The sequence below is a fragment of the Fusarium sambucinum genome, chromosome III (assembly GCF_050947815.1).
Source record: "Fusarium sambucinum isolate potato_lamoka chromosome III, whole genome shotgun sequence".
In the NCBI taxonomy this organism is placed as follows: Eukaryota; Fungi; Ascomycota; class Sordariomycetes; order Hypocreales; family Nectriaceae; genus Fusarium; species Fusarium sambucinum.
This window is the reverse complement of record NC_139292.1, coordinates 5,401,670-5,420,757: the sequence shown is the minus strand read 5'-3', so window position 1 is coordinate 5,420,757 and position 19,088 is coordinate 5,401,670. Positions and strand designations below refer to the sequence as shown.

At 48.4% G+C, this 19,088-nt stretch overlaps 5 protein-coding genes across 5 annotated transcripts; 3 read left to right on the top strand and 2 right to left on the bottom strand.

Annotated features, from left to right (window-relative positions):
• Positions 1 to 1,936: 1,936 nt before the first annotated feature.
• On the top strand, positions 1,937 to 5,040 carry FSST1_011993 (peptidase S8/S53 domain-containing protein; the record flags this gene model as incomplete). Its single annotated transcript, XM_083223747.1, has 12 exons — positions 1,937 to 2,293; positions 2,341 to 2,688; positions 2,737 to 2,800; positions 2,853 to 2,961; positions 3,016 to 3,070; positions 3,123 to 3,185; positions 3,236 to 4,080; positions 4,129 to 4,235; positions 4,291 to 4,372; positions 4,422 to 4,509; positions 4,560 to 4,801; positions 4,854 to 5,040. 12 exons carry the CDS (start codon positions 1,937 to 1,939, stop codon positions 5,038 to 5,040), a joined length of 2,547 nt encoding a protein of 848 aa, XP_083081689.1.
• Positions 5,041 to 5,341: 301 nt separating this feature from the next.
• On the bottom strand, positions 5,342 to 7,173 carry FSST1_011992 (uncharacterized protein; the record flags this gene model as incomplete). The annotated part of the gene is made up of 6 exons (XM_083235177.1): positions 5,342 to 5,910; positions 5,961 to 6,213; positions 6,265 to 6,529; positions 6,585 to 6,782; positions 6,838 to 6,942; positions 7,001 to 7,173. 6 exons carry the CDS (start codon positions 7,171 to 7,173, stop codon positions 5,342 to 5,344), a joined length of 1,563 nt encoding a protein of 520 aa, XP_083081688.1.
• A 1,570-nt stretch (positions 7,174 to 8,743) lies between these two features.
• Positions 8,744 to 11,643, top strand: FSST1_011991 (mismatch repair ATPase MSH2; the record flags this gene model as incomplete). The annotated part of the gene is made up of 3 exons (XM_083235176.1): positions 8,744 to 8,767; positions 8,821 to 8,952; positions 9,004 to 11,643. 3 exons carry the CDS (start codon positions 8,744 to 8,746, stop codon positions 11,641 to 11,643), a joined length of 2,796 nt encoding a protein of 931 aa, XP_083081687.1.
• Positions 11,644 to 12,016: 373 nt separating this feature from the next.
• Positions 12,017 to 12,622, top strand: FSST1_011990 (acyl-CoA N-acyltransferase; the record flags this gene model as incomplete). The annotated part of the gene is made up of 1 exon (XM_083235175.1): positions 12,017 to 12,622. One exon carries the CDS (start codon positions 12,017 to 12,019, stop codon positions 12,620 to 12,622), a length of 606 nt encoding a protein of 201 aa, XP_083081686.1.
• Positions 12,623 to 12,851: 229 nt separating this feature from the next.
• Positions 12,852 to 15,412, bottom strand: FSST1_011989 (XFP N-terminal domain-containing protein; the record flags this gene model as incomplete). Its single annotated transcript, XM_083235174.1, has 3 exons — positions 12,852 to 13,561; positions 13,613 to 13,817; positions 13,868 to 15,412. 3 exons carry the CDS (start codon positions 15,410 to 15,412, stop codon positions 12,852 to 12,854), a joined length of 2,460 nt encoding a protein of 819 aa, XP_083081685.1.
• Between the last annotated feature and the right edge of the window lie 3,676 nt (positions 15,413 to 19,088).

Sequence of the window (19,088 nt, the reverse complement as noted above, 5' to 3'; positions counted from 1 at the left end):
ACCGATCAGAGGCTCACTTCTAAAGCGGGAGTTGAGATGCACGCCAGAAGGAGAAACAAAAGAGCACCGAAAAAAAACCACATGGTTTCTGCGGGTCAGGATCCACTATCTAGTTAAACGTTGATCCCAAGTGTCCGCTCAGGTTGAAGGTGTGGGACGACTGCCACTCAGTACTGCAAATCAATCACTGTCCTTCATCATGTCGATCAGCCGAAATTAAAATGAGACTCTGGTTTAGCTCATCGAGTCCCAACATACATAGATAGCATATCAAAAGTAATCGTTACTCCCAATGTTTAAAGAGCCAACTTCCATAGACTGTTAGCTTAACAATGAACCACCAGCCATTCTCATTCTCCTTTGTCTTTCAACGGCGAACTAACTGGGCTCCCCTTGCTCGCAGACGGTGAGCCAGCATGGTTGGTTTGTCGACATGCTGTATTGGGCATGGCCTGTCTGCACGTTTTTCTGCAGCAGTGCAGACTGCGCCGAATTGGAAACATACATATATTCAAGCACTAGACTACGGATATCGCGCCATCTTTCCGTGCTTGCTTCTAGGGCATCGTTGTAATACCGTAGACTTCGCTTTTAGCCTGTTGCTTACTAGTCACCTTTCACCGAGTTTTCGCTCTGATCTGAGCCGGTTGGTATGTCTAGAAGTCGACCGATACGGACGGGATTTGAGTTTTTCTATCACCGTTTCAAGTTCAATATGCGCAGAAATGGATGTGATGGAGTCGTCGCCGCGAGTCAGGCCAATATACGTACCAGCTGAAAGATCGCCAGGCACGGACTCGGGCCCGGTTTAGAAGCCAAGGCCAGTCACAGTTAATTGATGGTTGGGAGCGAAACTACTTTTGGTTAATGGCTCAAAGGCTTGTCCAAGTGTGGTCGGTTGTTCATTAGCTTTCTTTGCCATGTGTCGACGACTGACAAGTGCCCACGATGTTGGATCACAAAAGCGTATGTTTTGAAATTGTTCGATTGTCAGTGCAAATCACGATTCAGACATTACATCATCACCCAAGCTTGAGATTGAGGGGGTTCTTAAGCATGCCCATGGCGTGGAGTGATTCGGTTTGATGGGAGAGATATTTGGTTGTGTGCAGCTAATAGACACAGGTAGGTACTAACTAACCTAGGTACTATTCTATCTAGATAGTAGTAGACTGCTGGATTTAATTACTCCAATATAAGGTAATTGCACAATTATGCTTTCAGTACGTGTCTTATACCGAACAGAGTGCCTGCCCAGGTTGTGCATTGCATCTTGGCTCCTTCCTTTATCCAGAGGCAGGTACACCCACGTGAACCAGATCACGTCTGCTATTCCTCCTGTCTCTAGCAGTGATGTAGAACTTTGGCAATTTCTCCAAACGCCATATTCAATCAGGCATACGGCCTCGCACTTAAAAAAATTCCATCGTTCATAGCAGCCAGCACACAGTTAAGTTTGTGTCGTACTGTCACTATACCTGCTACGCCAAGAGATGAATGTGCCTGGTCTTGATCCTTCGTCCCGTCTTGACGGTACTGCAACCAAGAGAAATGACCCGTTGATTGCGATCTCATGTTGAACATGCCTCCCCATCACTGCTGGATCTCTCGCTAGATCTTGATATATGTCACACAGCTTCAGGGCCACAGCATTCTTGTTCGAGAATGTCTGTTTCAGCCGGCCTATCACAGCGGCAGACAGGCTCAAAAGGCCGTTTGTGTTACATGAAAGGCTCCGGCAACGGAAATCTTTGAATAGTCCATTCACTTTATCGGTTGTTGGACAGGTGTTCTCACAGCAGAAACCTCGCTAGGAGGCTTGGGTCGACCCTTTGATCCTTGGCACGATGTTTAGCAATGCTAGGGCAAGATTATAATTACACTGGCCGTGATACATAAACACCGGACGCTTGAACTACAACGGCAGCTTGAGAGGATGCACATGTTTCTATCCGGCCGTGGCCAAGATGGGAGTTGCAACGTTGACAATGCACCCTTCCGAGACCGAGCCATCCAAGCTAATCTTCCGGAGAAGCACCAGCCATTACCATATCCTAATCGTCATATATTGCGCTTGAACCCCAATGGAATCATCATTAGCAACATCTTCTTACCCACCATTTGCTGCAACCATTCGTTTATGATGAAGCTACACAACCTCTTGCAGACCCTGCTACTTACAGCATCAGCTGTTGTAGATGCCGGAACAAAGCCCAGATCCGCAGCCGGCTCTTCCAATATTCATAGAAAGAGCAATAGCAACACTCGCAAGTTCATCGTTGAAGTTGAGCCAGTAATACAAGCCAGTTCCGTTCTCATAACACTTGCTCACATTCGCAGAATCACGGACTAGCCACACTGACACGCCAGTTTCTTATGAAACCTGACCGGAAGAGACCCCTGTTCAAAAGTCTTGATTGCAGTGATGTTTTCAATGGAATAGTGGTAGAAACCGACACGGACAATACAGATACGCTGCTTCAGATGGAGGGTGTTATCAATGTCTGGCAAGCACACAAAGTATCCATGCCCAAAGTTGAACAGTCAAAACATGGCCCATCTTTCTCAATGAGAAATTATTCTCTTCACCACTGGACGGGCGTCGATAAACTTCATGCCGCTGGAATACGTGGAAAGGGGGCCACTGTCGCCATAGTAGACACAGGTATTGACTATACGCACAAAGCGGTATGTTTCTATGTCTTACCTTCAACCGACATTCGTTAATTTCTCAAGCTTGGCGGTTGCTTCGGTCCAAGATGTAAAGTCAAAGGGGGTTATGATCTTGTGGGAGCCGAGTGTAAGATGAGCCATGCCGTTTCCATTGACTCGACAGCTAACTATTCATCCAGGGGAGACGCACAACGAGAAGAAATATCCAAAGCGACCGGACAATGATCCCATGGATTATCAAGGCCATGGAACACATGTCGCTGGTATTATTGCTGCTGAGAACGAATGGTGTGTTCTTGAACAACGAATATGGTTGCATAACTGACCTGAAGGTAACTATAGGCTTACCGGCGTTGCGCCTGATGCGGAACTTCTTATTTACAAGGTGTTCTCAGATGTAAGCATGAGTCATGCCTGAAGAAATGTTACTTTCGGCTAACTAGGAATAGAATCCCTGGGAAACTGACGAAGTGACTATAATGCAAGCATTATGCGATGCTTACAATGCGGGAGTGAGTGATATTGTACGTATGTGGGCGCCATGCTAATGGAAACTGCGCAGGCCGATATCATTACTTCAAGCATTGGACAACCAAATGGATGGTCTGATAACCCCTGGGCTGTTCTAGCTAGCCGACTGGTCGACAAGGGAGTTGTGGTGATCGCATCAGCTGGCAATGAAGGAGAGTTTGGACCGTTCTACTCCAGTAGCGGCGCTGTCGGACATGGTGTACTCGCCGTGGCCGCTGCTAATGTCACCACAAAGCCGAATGCCAACAAAACCGGCGAGGACTATGGGCCAATGCCCGTCTACTTCACCACTTGGGGACCGACTAATGAGTTGCTCCTCAAGCCCGATATCGCCGCTCCAGGCTTCGAAATCACGAGCACGGTGTTGAACCAGAGCTACGAAGAACTAAGCGGGACATCCATGTCCGCGCCATACATAGCAGGTATTGCAGCCCTGTTCATCGGGAAATATGGTGGGCGTGCTTTTAATGGTGCTGGAGTGGCTAAGATGCTTCGAGATCGCATTGCTTCGAGTGGGAAAAGCCTACCGTTTGTGAACAGTCATCTTAATCGGAAATTCAAAGCTCCACCATTCCAGGTCGGAACTGGGCTGGTTGATGCAATCAAGGTGCTTAATTACGATACCCAACTTGAGTATGAGCCCTTTGCACTGAAAGACACCGCGCTGTTCAAGCCACGATGGAGGTTCAACATTACCAACACTGGCGGAAGTGTACATCAATACACTTTCAAACTCGAGCCACAGGCAGGCTTCAACATCTACGACGCCAACTACGGAGTTTCTCTGTTGTATGGCATTGAGCCAAAGAACATCGTCCCTCCTGTGAGACTCCCTCATACAGTTTTCATAGCACCAGGAGAGACAAGAGAGCTGAGGTAAGTCACCCACTCACCACCAGACCACCAGCAGCTCATCATATTTAGTGTCACTTTTGGTCTTCCAGACGTTGATGACGATTACTTGCCATTGTATGGCGGTAAGGTATGGGTCATCTCCGATCATGGAGAGAAACTATCTATACCATATGGAGGTTCGTTAACCCTGACATGGCCTATGATTTCCTTTCCCACTGATGACTGTGACAGGAGCTGCGTATGATACTGAAAAGGCATTCGACAACATGTTCATCGTTGAACCGTTTATCACAGATCCTGACAAGGACTTGACGTAAGAAACCCACCCGAATTTCCGCGTAACTGTCTAACAGACATAACAGCTGGTCTTTCAACATCGACAAAGATCCGAATGACTTTATTGAGATTGGTGGTAGGTTGTCATACGCTTGCCACAACCTTAGATGGGATGTGAGTATCGCCTTGAAACGTCGTATCTTGACCTCTCTAAAAGCTGCCAGATATTTGAGCAAGGTTGGACGGAATCACTCTGGACTTATCCTCCTCGTGTTGGTGAATTTGGCTACATCGGTTCAGCAACAACTATGCGAGACGCCGAAGAATTTTGGTTCTTCGACCCAACCGTCAACGATTCGAACGATACTATACCCTTCCCACTCAAACGTGAATCGCGTGGCTTTCATGTCTTTTGGTGGTTCGGGAAGCTCGCCAACGGAACAAGAATAGCGCCCGGGAATTACACGTAAGTACAGGGAATACCCTTGGTGAGGTGAAGATTTTAACAGCCTGTCAAGCATGAGGTTTGCAGCCCTGAGACCTTATGGGAATCCAAACATTTCGGATCACTGGGACATCATGTACAGACCAGTGGACAGCAGCATACAGGTGCTGCCGTACACCGACATACCCAGCTCGAATTTGACATCCAAAGCACCCCGGTACCAGATGCCGAGCCTGGAAAGGGCCGCATTGAAGGGATGATGGGGGACAGAAGTTTACTAGGGAGGTATGGATCTGCGCCTTGTTTGGCGAAAAGTAACACTTCGTAATTGAGCTGGTCAAGTGGTGTGGGCATCAGGTAGAAATATCGTTCATCATTATCCGTGCCAAATTCTCTATCCTAACAACACCATTTTTTATATGGATCTGTACAGCTTTTCGCCTGTAGACAGAGCATCAAGTACTACACATGCTCTCCCGACCAACTCCGTAAATGCACGACACCGGAACTCCGTAACCGAAAACTCCTCTAGTTTAAATAAGAGACCCAGACATATTTAGTCTATGCCCACTTGCCCAAAAGACTCATCACTACTAGGCCAGCAACCAAACCCAAGAAAGCAAGACTGGTTGTGAGGATGTTGGCATCAGCGAGCTCAGCCTTGTGGCCATGTCCTCCAGTCATCCAGTCTGCAGCCCACATCTCAACGAGGCCAACCCACATAAGAATACCGGCGGAGACAGCGTCGAGCGTACCGATGGCGATAAGCGTAGACTTATCATTGCCGTTGAACTTTTGCAAAACACCAATACCGATGGCCATTCCGATGGGGGTGATGAAGGCAAAGAGGGAAGCAAGACCAAGCTTCTTCTTCATGGAGAGACCAGCATGGGCCGTCTCATCATTGGAGATGGTCTCGGTAGCAGCGGGAGGAGCCTTGTCCGAGTCCTGAGCGGAGGATATGTCATCAGAAGAACGAGGGGCAACGACGCTGTGAGTGTCGGCAGCAGTGCCGATAGTGGCGATTCGGCTTCCAAGAGCGATACCCTCAAACATTTGATGGAAAAGAATGACGACGAAGAGAGTGAGGAAGTACTCATCGCCAGCGACAACCAGAGTCAAGCCAATAACTTCATTGTGTTAATGCGTTGTGGTGCTAGTTTTGAGGGGTTAAACTTACGGAGGGAGTGGAACAGGATACCCAACTCCATGACAAGAACACTGACAACTTCGGTGGAGAGCCACACGCTCTTCTTCTCAGCCAAGGAGAGATCAGCCGAAGCCCTTGTCTTTGCGAGGACAATACGGTTTCCGATATATTCGACAAGGAAAGACAGAAAGATGCCGGCCATGACGAGGGCGGATGTGGTAGCCTCGTAGCCCAAATCGCCGATACATTGGTTGCTGAACATGAGAAAAGCATGGGTGTAGAGCTAACAATGCGGATTAGAAATGGCTGATAAGAATTGGAGAACGCAACGTACGTGAACAAAGGCGGTAGAGATGATGATACCAGTACCGAACTGCTTCAAGACAATGAGAACAATATTCAGTTTACTGGGCATCATCTTGTGCAAGAGGATGGGACCAAAGACACCGAGGGCGCCTGTGGCCAAGATGACGAAGAGGAGACCGACACGGAGACCAACGTCATAATCTCTTCTGCGAGGTTGACAAGCTGAAGAAGAGGAACCAGACTCTGCCTCGCCAGTCTCTGAACTACCGTGGCCGCCTCCACCTGTGCAATGCCTAATCAAACCCATTAGTGATTGCCGATGGTTCATGAGTAAGGGACGTGACTTACTCGACACCGGCATGGAAATGACAGTGTTCATTATCACTTTCTGCAGTCTTGTCACCGGCTGCTCCTGTTTCGGCTGCACCTTCTCCATGGCTGTGGTCGTGGTCGTGATCTTCACCTGCTTCATGATCGTGGTCATCTTCCGATTCAGCACCTTCTGCTTGGACAGGAACATCTTGACCATCCGAGCCGACACAAAACCTTGAGGGGCAAGAGTTAGTAGTGGCCAATGATAGGTCATAGCTCAATGGCTTACATATCAGAGCCATGGGAATGGCAGTCGGTATATTGAGAGGGGACATCAGTGGTGGCAGTGACCTTGATGTCCACCATGTATTCGGTCTCACCGGCGAAACAATATCTAGGTGCATGGTTAGTCCATGGTGCCTCGGTTTGGAGGCGACTAGGTATCTACTAACAGTTCTGAAGCGTGGAGATGGCATCCTGTGATGGCGGTGACCTCGGGTGCAGCTGCTGTGCCTGAAGGGGCCTGTGTAGTAGCTCTAGGGGCAATACGGACATTGCTGGCAGCAGCAGAAGCCGCGGAGAAGACAAGTCCCCATCTGGTGAGGGACAAGGCGGAAGCATACATGTTGGTGAACGGATAACGGCAAGAATGTTTTGTTTTGTTTCGTTCTGTTTCGTATCAAACCATTGACCACGGCAACAAACAGCCGAGAAGGATGCTTCTAGATAGGTAAGCAGGATTTATGCTTAAATTCGCTAGAGGCCAATGGAAAAGAGAAGCGAGACTTGGAATTAGCTGCTGTCGAGGAGAGAAAGTAAAGATACTTTTGAAAGAGAGGCAGATTATCTCAATGTTTTTTTGGGAGGGAGGAAAAGAGGGAGAATAAAGTTAATGTCTCAAACTCTTTTGCTCTCTCGGCCTCATTGCCACTGGGGAAAACGCCCAGAGTGAATATCTGCTCCTGCTGTTGAAGAGTGGATTGGCTATGAGGACCTTGATGGCCTTGAGCCACTATTGAGCGGGATATTACCATTTTGGGTTTGCTTTGAGAACCCGGATGGATAGTGTCGAGTGTATAATCCCTGTCGCCAAGGCTTGTACATATATCCAAGCATAAATCGATATATCGTCTTTACTCGAGAGCACGTGTTGGCATTGTCTTTATCTGAATAAAGCACTTGCTATTGCTGCCTCTTCAGAATATCCCATCCATCATTGGCCACGTTGAGGAGAAACTCCCCAGGTAGGTGGCTTCAATTTGAACATGTTCAGTCAACATGTCAATGCGGCTCCGTATAAAACTCTGCGAAACCCCCCACATCGTAGAGGCTAAAAACAAGGTTAAAACGACTCTTGTTCCCTAGTTCGCGAACAAGAGAACAAATTGTTTGAGCCTATCCTTGATTTGGTCGATACAAGAGCTTCGATTTATCTCTTGGCGATTCACCGCACAGACTGCGTCATTGTTTATGGATAGGAACTAATAATTGCTCGTCAATATACAGAGTATAATCGAGATGAATTGTCATGTCCCTTACCTTATCACAGCGGAAAAGAAGCCATGCTCGAGCTGCCAATCACTTACAGAGACATGTGGCTGATCGAGGCTGCCTGATAGTGAATCATCGCCGCTGGATCTTTTGATAGCGCGACATTTATTGGATACCAGGGCCCAAAGGCTGAGCTGAACGCGCCTTGATCATTTCTGATGTCTCGTTCTAGTCATGCCCTTTACTGATCTTGTTGATAGTAGGTAGTGTGGCATCGAACTTTCAGGTCTCGAGTTGCACTTTATGAACCGGAACTATTACGAGCAGTTCGTTCAAAGAAATAATGAGCATCGTGAGTTTCAACATATTATATGTTAGTGTCAGTTAAGGTTATCCATCAACTCACCAGCTGGTAGTACCTAGATAGGGTACCTACTGTTTGGCACCAACCAATTAGTAGATAGTGGATCAGTGAAACTGCTCACATAATCTGTCCAAGTTATGCATTCGTTATCCATATTTATACAACAGTCATGTGACTTATGCAGATTCCATGATTTCGCGTCACCATTTTAATTGAGAATCCACTATAATCGCGTCTCCCGGCCAATACGCGAACTAATGACGCGACTTAAACCTCCAACATTTGTCTCCTAGGCACTTTCACTTCAAACCTGGAGCTGCACAAGTAAAAGACGTTCATTATGGCCTCACGACCAGAGTTAAAGGTAATTACAATAATGAACTTTTGTACTGATTCTAATACTAACCATGCCCTTAGCTCGATGACGAGGGCGGTTTCATTCGCTTCTTCAAGTCCTTACCAGACGTTAACCAAGACACAATCCGCATCTTTGATCGAGGCGATTGGTATACCTCCCATGGTCAAGATGCGAACTATATTGCAAAGACTGTAAGTGCCTACCAAACCCATATATCTACCAATTCTAATTCTTTACTCTAGGTCTACAAGACAACTTCTGTTGTACGACAGCTCGGCCGAAATGACCACACCGGACTACCTTCTGTCACCATGACCATGACCGTCTTCCGACAATTCCTCCGGGAAGCCCTACTCAAGCTCGGAAAGCGAATCGAGATTTGGCAGAGCTCTTCTGGCCGCATGAACTGGAAGTGCATCAAGCAAGCGTCGCCAGGCAATCTCCAAGACGTGGAGGACGATCTAGGGGGCCAGATCGAGTCGGCACCTATGATTCTCGCAGTCAAGATCTCAGCAAAGGCTTCCGAAGCTCGTAATGTCGGTGTCTGCTTTGCAGATGCTAGCGTGCGAGAGCTGGGTGTCAGCGAGTTTCTCGACAATGACCTGTATTCCAACTTTGAGGCGCTCCTTATTCAGCTTGGTGTTCGCGAGTGCTTGGTGCAAGTTGACAAGGGCGACAAGAAGGACGAAAAAGAGAAGGACCCTGAGCTAGCCAAGATAAAAAAGATCATCGACAACTGCGGCGTCGCCATTGCAGAGAGACCAGCTGGCGACTTTGGCATTCGAGATATCGAACAGGACTTGGCACGTCTGCTCAAGGATGAACGGTCAGCATCTCTTCTCCCACAGACAGATCTCAAGCTGGCCATGGGATCCGCAGCATCTCTAATCAAGTACCTCGGGGTTCTACAAGACCCTTCCAACTTTGGCCAGTACCAATTGTACCAGCACGACCTAGCCCATTTTATGAAGTTGGATGCTGCTGCTCTCAAAGCTCTTAACCTTATGCCAGGCCCACGCGACGGGTCCAAGACGATGAGTATCTTTGGCGTTCTTAACCACTGCAAGACACCGGTGGGCAGTCGACTCTTGGCACAATGGTTGAAGCAGCCTTTAATGAGCAAGAATGAGATTGAAAAGCGTCAGCAGTTGGTGGAAGCTTTCTATGTCGACACTGAACTTCGCCAAACATTGCAGGAGGAACACCTTCGATCCATCCCAGACCTTTACAGACTCTCAAAAAGGTTCCAACGAGGCAAGGCCAATCTGGAGGATGTTGTCCGCGCATACCAAGTTGTCATTCGCCTTCCTGGATTTATTGGTACCTTTGAGGGTGTCATGGATGAAAACTACAAGGACCCCCTCGACGAGGCTTACACCACCAAGCTTCGCGACCTTTCCGACAGCCTGGGCAAGCTCCAGGATATGGTGGAGCAGACCGTCGATCTCGATGCTCTTGATCGTCATGAATACATCATCAAGGCCGACTTCGACAAGAGCTTGCGCATCATTCGCAAGAAGCTTGATCAGCTCGACAAGGATATTCGAGCCGAGTTCACAGCTTCAGCCAAGGACTTAGGTCAAGAAGCCGACAAGAAGATTTTCCTTGAGACCAGCCACAAGGTCCATGGGGTGTGTATGCGTCTCACGAGACAAGAGGCTGGCTGCATCCGAAACAATTCCAAGTATCAAGAGTGTTCGACACAGAAGAACGGTGTCTATTTCACAACCAAGAAGTTGCAAGCCTATCGACGCGAGTACGATCAGCTGTCTCAAAATTACAACAGGACGCAAAGCAGTCTGGTCCATGAAGTTGTCCAGGTCGCCTCGTCCTACTGCCCTGTTTTAGAACGTCTTGCTGGTATCCTTGCTCATCTCGACGTGATTGTCTCTCTTGCTCACGCCTCTGTTCATGCTCCTGAATCGTACGTTCGACCCAAGATCCATACCCGTGGTGAGGGTCAGACAATCCTTCGCGAAGCTCGTCACCCTTGTATGGAACTGCAGGATGATGTCCAATTCATCACCAACGATGTTGAACTCACGCGCGACAAGTCGTCGTTCCTTATTATCACCGGTCCCAACATGGGCGGTAAGTCGACCTTCATTCGACAAACCGGCGTCATTGCCCTTATGGCCCAGGTTGGATGCTTCGTGCCATGCGCAGAGGCAGAGTTGACTATCTACGACTCGATTCTGGCACGTGTGGGTGCCAGCGACTCGCAGCTCAAGGGTGTTTCGACCTTCATGGCCGAAATGCTCGAGACGGCCAACATCCTCAAGTCGGCTACCTCAGAGTCCTTGATCATTATTGACGAGCTAGGGCGTGGCACATCGACTTATGACGGTTTCGGTTTGGCATGGGCTATCTCGGAGCACATTGTTAAGGAAATTGGCTGCTCCGCCATGTTTGCCACCCACTTTCACGAACTCACAGCTCTTGCCGACCAGTACCCCCAAGTGCAGAACCTTCATGTAACGGCGCACATCGGCGGCACTGATGCAGCAGCAGCTTCGGAAGCGGATGCCAAACGCGAAGTGACGTTGTTGTACAAGGTGGCACCAGGCGTGTGTGACCAAAGTTTCGGCATCCACGTTGCAGAGCTGGTCCGCTTCCCGGACAAGGTGGTCCGTATGGCCAAGCGCAAGGCAGACGAGCTCGAAGACTTCACCACCAAGCACGAGGACCTTGCCTTGCAGTACAGTAAGCAAGACATGGAGGACGGTAGTGCCATGTTGAAGCGAGTCCTGGTGGAGTGGAAGGACAAGGTGAAGGCTGGATGTATGAGCCGAGAAGAGCAAGTAGCTGCCCTGAAAGAGCTTGTCGGGGCAAACCTGGAGCTTCAGGCAAACCCTTTCTTTCAATCTGTGAAGGCTCTTTAGTGCTAGGAGATGTTGATTGTTTTTAGCGCGGTATAGTACGGCGATGGGTAAAACAGATAAAAGGGCGTTTACGGAGTCGGGATTAATTCTGGGAATACTGAGAAGGCGTTACATAGTCACAGATTATAGTTGCTTTCGAGATATAGCGAATCACAAACTGCGATACATTAATTAACACTTCGAATACTATGCTTTGGTTTTCTGGTGCTTTCTTCTTTTTACCTCACTCGAGACAGGCCCGTACGGCATGACTCATTCCATTGGTCAACTGTCTAGTTCTGTAGATAACCAATCCTCGACTTGAAGTCAACTTAAACCTACACTTTTCATCCTCATCTCGATCAATCTATATTCGACATCGTCAACCATTATCATGTCTTCCATAAACATCCGTCCAGCAACGCACGATGATATTCCCCTAATGATCCAAGTTTTCTTCTCCGCATTCTCTTCCTCCCCTCTTAACAAGCGCTGCTTCCCTCCATCATCACAAGAAGTGCAAGCCTGGCAGGAAATTCTCATTCGACGGAACATTGATAATAAGGACGACAACTACATGATCGTCGCGGAACAAGACTCTTGTATCCTCGGCTGGGCGCGCTGGGCTCGTAGAGAGCAGCCGCTATCTGGCAAGCAGCTCAAGCGCTCTTCGTTCCCGGCTTCGGGGGATCAAGAAACGGCAAGGAATTTCTTCCAGGCGAACAACGATGCAGCGATCAAGTATATCGCAGGGGAGAAGCATTGGTTTCTTAGCACGATTGCTGTTGCGAAGGAGGGACAGCGTCGAGGAGTGGGATCCGCGTTGATGAAGTTTGGTGTTGAGAGGGCCGATGAGGAAGGCTGGATGTCATATTTGAACAGCTCCGAAGAGGGAAAGGGGTTGTACGAAAAATTCGGGTTCAATGTCAGTGGAACCAGTGAGTTTGTTGAGCTCGGCATGGTGCAGTATCATATGCGGAGGGAAGCTGCCAGGAGTTGAAGCATTATACGTGGTAACTCTTTCAAAGCCATTAGAACTACAGAACTACAAAGTTTCTTAGAGAGAGGAAAAGAAAAAGTAATGACATGACTTCTTGACGACATGATAACCGACCGACCCGCAACGCCCACTGTCTTATTTTTTTATGTTTCTTCCGTCTATTTTTCCATGTAAAGTTCTCTATCCGTGCGAAATTCCTAGCAGAGCCAAATACTTCTGTATGTACACTCTATCGTGAAACTAAGCCTTCGCTGACCTTCTTCCACAGGCCATTGCGCTTCCAGGTCCAGTTCTTAAGGAAGGCGGGATCCATTCCTGTCTCAAAAGCCTCGTTGCGAGCCTGGATCTGGGAATTAAGGAGAGCCTGGCGCGCTGAAGCACCGCGGTTGCGAAGTTGAGGCATCCAATCGATAGCATCAATAGCCAGACTGAAACGATCTGTCTGGTTGCGGATGGCCAACTCGAGAGGTGTGTCAATGTTGCCCTTCTCCTTGTATCCACGAACGTGCAAGTTACGGCTGCCGGGGCGCTTGTATGTCAGGCGGTGCACCATCCATGGGTAGCTGTGGAAGTTGAATATGACGGGGGTATCATCAGTGAAGAGGCTGGTCCACTCAGGGTCTGTAAGACCGTGGGGATGGTCGCTGGGGTGGATCAGCTTGAAGAGATCAACGACGTTGACGCAGCGGATCTTGAGGTCGGGGAAGTGCTCGAGTAGGAGATCGATGGCAGCCAGAGACTCGTGAGTGCTAATGTCACCACAAGAGGCCATGACCAGGTCGGGGTTCTGTCCGGCGTCGGTGGAGAACTGAGGCCAAATACCGATGCCCTTGGTGCAGTGCTCAATGGCAGCATCCATGGGGAGGTACTGAAGATGCTCCTGCTTGTCTGAAACGACAACATTGACGTAGTTGACAGAGCGGAGACAGTGGTCCATAACTGCAAAAGGTTAGTTGGGGCCAGACTGCAAAGATATGATACTAAACATACCAGAAAGCAGGCAATTGCCATCAGGAGGAAGATAGATTCGGACAACCTCGGGACTCTTGTTGGCGACGACGTCAAGGAAACCAGGATCCTGGTGGGTGAAACCGTTGTGATCCTGGCGCCAGACGACAGCTGTCAAGAGGATGTTGAGAGAAGCGATCTTGGCGCGCCACTCAACTTCGAGACACTTCTCGATCCATTTGCAGTGCTGTGGATGTTGTCAGCAAGAACTACAACTATGATTAATTGTATACATACCTGGTTGACCATGGAATCAATGACATGAATAAAGGGCTCGTAGCTGTTGAGAAGCCCATGTCGACCACTCAGAAGGTAACCCTCGAGCCAACCCTCGCAGTTGTGCTCAGAAAGCATCTCAACAACACGTCCAGCCTTGGCGAGGTTACCGCCGTTATCATCCTCCTCAAAGTACTCGCCCATCCAGACCTTCTTTCCAGCAGCGTAGACACCACCAAGCTTGTTAGACTCAGTCTCATCGGGACCAAAGAGACGGAAATTGGTTTGGTTTGTGGCAATGACATCCTTGAGGAATACAGCCATGTTGGTCATGCTAGCATTCATAACATTTCCGGGGCTCTCCACCTTGATGGCATAGTCCCTGAAGTCGGGCATCTTCAAGGGTTTCCTGAGCAGACCACCATTGGCGACAGGGTTAGCGCTCATTCGACGGCTGCCCTTAGGAACAAGGGCACGGATGGATGCAATAGGTGCACCAGTCTCATCAAACAGACGCTCAGGCTCATAGCTTCGCATCCAGTCCTCGAGGACCTTGAGATGAGCAGGATTAGTGGCGGGGTCTGCAATAGGGACCTGGTGAGCTCGCCAGTAACCCTCCAGGTAGTTGTCGTCAATCTTGCGGGGGGCAGTCCATCCCTTGGGACTTCGGAGAACAATCATGGGCCACAGAGGTCGTACCGCCTCACCGGAATCACGGGCTTCCTTCTGAATCTTTCGAATCTCGTTCACGCAGTGCTCAAGAGTAGCTGCCATTGCCTGGTGCATGGACTCAACGTCATCACCTTCAACAAAATATGGCTGCCAGCCATAACCGATGAAAAGGCACTCAAGTTCTCGATGAGAGATTCGAGCAAGGACAGTAGGGTTGTTAATCTTGTAGCCGTTGAGGTGGAGAACAGGCAGGACAGCGCCATCAACAATTGGGTTGAGGAACTTGTTGCTGTGCCAGGCAGTAGCAAGAGGGCCAGTTTCGGCTTCGCCATCACCGACCATGGTAAGAGCAATCAGATCGGGGTGATCGAAGACAGCACCGAAAGCGTGCGAGACAGAATAACCCAACTCACCACCCTCGTGGAGGGATCCGGGAGTTTCGGGGGTGGCATGAGAACCGATTCCGCCTGGAAATGAGAAGCTCTTGAAGAACTTTTGCATGCCCTCATCGTCAAGAGTCTTGTCTGGATAGACCTCGGTATAGACACCCTCGAGGTAAGACTGAGAAAGGACAGCAGGAGCACCATGTCCAGGGCCAGAGATGAAGAGAGCATCAAGATCGTGCTTTATGATCAGACGGTTAAAGTGCATATATGTGAAGATCTGGCCAGGAGCCGAACCAAAGTGACCGAGCAATCGAAGCTTGAGATGCTCGGCTTTGAGGGGTTGTCTTAGAAGAGGATTCTCCTTGAGATAGATCATACCCAAGGAGAGGTAGCAGCTGGCTTTGAAAAAGTCATTGTACTGTTGAATCTCCTCCTTGGAGAGAGGCTCGCCCTGGACAGTTGAACGGGCAATGCCAAAGGGCGAGATAGACTTGACCTCTGGCGACATGGGTGAAAGATATTAGAGTGTATAATAGATGAAGTTGTATGAGAGTTGTGTGTAAAGTTGAACTCTTCAGATGAGAGATGAGAAAAGAAGAAGGAAGGAAAGGAACCCTATGTGCAGGGCTTCAGGACTTCTTATATGAGAATACTGGAAGGGCTGCCAAGAACTAGGAGAGGTAGAGAGCGAGGTATAGAGTATAGAGGGGAGTGTGGTGACAGAACGGAAAGGTGATACCTACCTTGCCTCGCATTTCCCTTCATTGTCTTACCTGTCCTACTGCATACAGTATGGAAAGGGCTTAGTTTGAGGTCTTCGCCGTAACTTGGGTTAGTTAAACCAATGGACCATCCATGGAGCTAGTTGCCTTACGGAGGCAGGTATGGATAGACGGCCGTTAACGAGATCAGCAGAGGTCACAGCATGGCAGTGATCCAATTGGAATGAGGGAAAGGAAGAATAGGTTTCTACATGGCTGAGGGCGTGGACGTAAAGCATCCATCGCAACGGATGGCATGGCATGGCATATAGTAACCGTAACTGGGTGGCTTAGACGTAGACACAGAACAGCACCTTACAGATGGGCAAGATAGTGGCGAGCGTGGGGGACACTCGCTGTCTATTTCCTCAAGCGGCGTTTGAAGCGGGTGAGAACCAGGAAGACGGACCGGACAAGAAAAAGCACGGGAATGGGATGCACTGTGAAGTGGTCTGCGATATCAGTTGGGCAAAGGAAGATCGGCCTAGATAGCAGGCCATACTATACCATGCCTAGCTTGCATGTTGGCGCATAGCCATTGACATCCATCCATCCTTGAATTGATATTAACCAAGAAGGAATAGAAGGTGGATAGCTTTGACACGTTTTGGAGCACCGGCTGGCGGCCATGGTTGTCGAGGAAAAGTGGTCTGATGTATCTTGACAATATTTTTTGTGACCACCTGCAGGTATAGCATGGCTAGAGCCACCTCCCTGTGTGAGTAGACATCTATGTACTATGGAAGTAAATGCCTTGAACAAAGTAGGTTGCTGTTCGAGGTGTAGGCTTGGTTAGAAACCATTACCAAAGTCAATCGTGAACGGGAAATAATATCCATTCGTTGTAGCTCGATCAAAATGCGGCTGGAAAATGGCAGATCCAAGGCTCGCTGTCTCGTTGGCAGTACTGTACGAATACAGTAACAATATTGACCGCTGATAGCATTTGATTCGCGGGGATAAATCGACGTCTTTGAAACAAGCCTGCCAAGGGAGGTGGCATGTTGCCTAGTCGGGCCTTATTTCTTGCTTGATGGTGGCATAATCAATAGGTAAGATGACTGGTATTCTAGGTTCAAGCTCGCGGCATCCGTATAAATTTGATCTTTGACATCTGACAAGCAGGGGACGAAGTTGGAATATGGGGAGCTTTGATTGGGGCCCCGGCGGGGTGAAGAATTAGAAATTGACAGGGGAGGATAAAGACAAGGATGATGATGTAGAGAGAAAATCGTTCAGTGGAAGGGCCCGGCCGCTGGCGGAGTCCCGCTTACGGTTTACACGGCTGCTCCTGCCGCAAGTACAAATCGTTGGCCATGAAGTACCTTCCCCAGGTATGTTTCTATAGTGGGCAAGAAGTAACTGGTCCTTCCTGCCAAGTCTCGACCGTGGCTGATCCAACATCTGATGTTAAAGACTCTGGACCTACGCAATGTCATGATACCTCCACCCTAGCTTCAATTTCATGAGAATTGTCCTCCCTCAGTTACTCTCATGACAGCATCCAATCTTGTCTCGGATTCCCTAGATGGTCGGGAAAAACTCACCCGACATACCGTTTCGGTGGTATGAAATGTAGTCAAATCTGGCCGTCTACCAGCCGATTGGGTTCGGATGACCGAAGAGCTGGTAAATTTTTGAAAGAGTCATTTCTCTCGTGGCATGCTTTATGATTTTTGATAATTCATGCACTTTTTTGGGTCTTTTGTACTACCAACCAACTGCAACGTAGGGTTGCATATGTTGCGCCGCTCCTTCGTCACCTTCTCTTCCTTCTCTTCAGCCTTTCGCTTCAACTCAAAACGAACCCAACGAGCGGCCTGGCCGAGTTTGTTGCATACTTTGGGTCAATGACTTTGGGCTTCTGAGGTCATATCGAAATGCTCCCGCATTATTCTCTTTCCTGTTCGGCCTCATTGTGGTCAATCGCTACTCCATGTTTCTCTCATCCCTCCAATCGATCAACAAAGACATCTCTTAATCCTGAGATTTCTGGGGAAAGATGAGATAATATGATACAATATGCCATCTCCACCTGTCTTGTTACGAAGCCGCTATTCCTCTTGACCAGTCAATCAGTTTTGTCTTTGTCTTCTCCAGACACGCCCTTCAAGCAAGGGTGCTGATTGCTCACTGAGGAGAAGGAGGGGACCTTTTGGGTTTTGTTTTTTACTTGACTTGCCTTTCTCTTTTTATCCGACGTGACCGAACATACATAGTACACAAGTTACTGTACTGATAACCCTATAGTTCCATGGACCCCATGCACGACACCTGCTTTGCCCTGATCTGATATTACGTCTCTCGCAAAAGCGATCCGCGGAGGACGAAGGTAAAGAATTCGAGTCCACGATTCACTGACCCATCGAAGGAACCTAGGCCGGTCTCAGTTCGAAAACACGATGTCGTCTTATTGACTAATCTGAGCATTGGCTAAGGAATGGGAATAGCTTGGGTTGAGATGGAAGCTGTTTTGAGCAACAAGCTACCCCTCATTTTTCTCCTGTCCCGTCCATCCCAAGAAAGCCTCCCATTTCCGCCAGATCCGATCTTTGTCTTGGTTCAGCCACCAACCAACCTTAAAGAATAATGATGAATATTGGGAAATGATCTCATGGTCATGGTTAACGCTTGGAATCCCGTGTTGGCTGGGTTTATCCCGCCTCCATGGTTCCGAGGGCTGTTTTGCGTAGGGCGTGTAGAAAATAATACCAAACTTGGTGTAGAACACGGTTGGCCGCGGTATACAGTAGCAACATCATAACGCATCAGGTTGTTGAATCAAAACAAGGGCTGAGTGGGAGCGGTATTGATTATGCGGACCCCCGAAACCATCAAGGCGCTGATCTCACCTGTTGACAACGTCTTTGCTGAGTTTGTTCTGACTTGGGGATGGCAAGGTTCCAGGGCCCTTGTTCGTTGTCCCTGTCAAGCGTTAGAGTTTGATATGTATGATCTGATCTGATCTGAGCCGTTGACCTTGAACGTGGGTGTCCTTCGCAGTAACCGAATTCACATAATCTGTATCACATCGAGTGTTTTTATGATCGAAATCATGAATACCCATTAGCGATGTTTGTCAACGTAATAATTATATTAGAATCACATGTTTTTATGCTAGTTCCATTGATAGAGACCAGTATTAGACTAATGTTATTCTAGTAGTGGTGACGGGTATGTATTCGTCTATCTACCCTATTCCCAGCTGTATCCGAGCGCCCGTTAATGGGAAGGCAATGCGCGTTACTAGAGACCTATCGGTTTTCATCCGCCGCAAACTATATATATATATATGTATATAAATTAAAAAAAAAAAAGGATTTTGTTTTAATTCATTGGAATTCCGAGGACACTCTCCCTCTGTTTACTTACTATGTTACCTGCTCAGCAACACAACATATATAATATCATTCCCTAGGGATG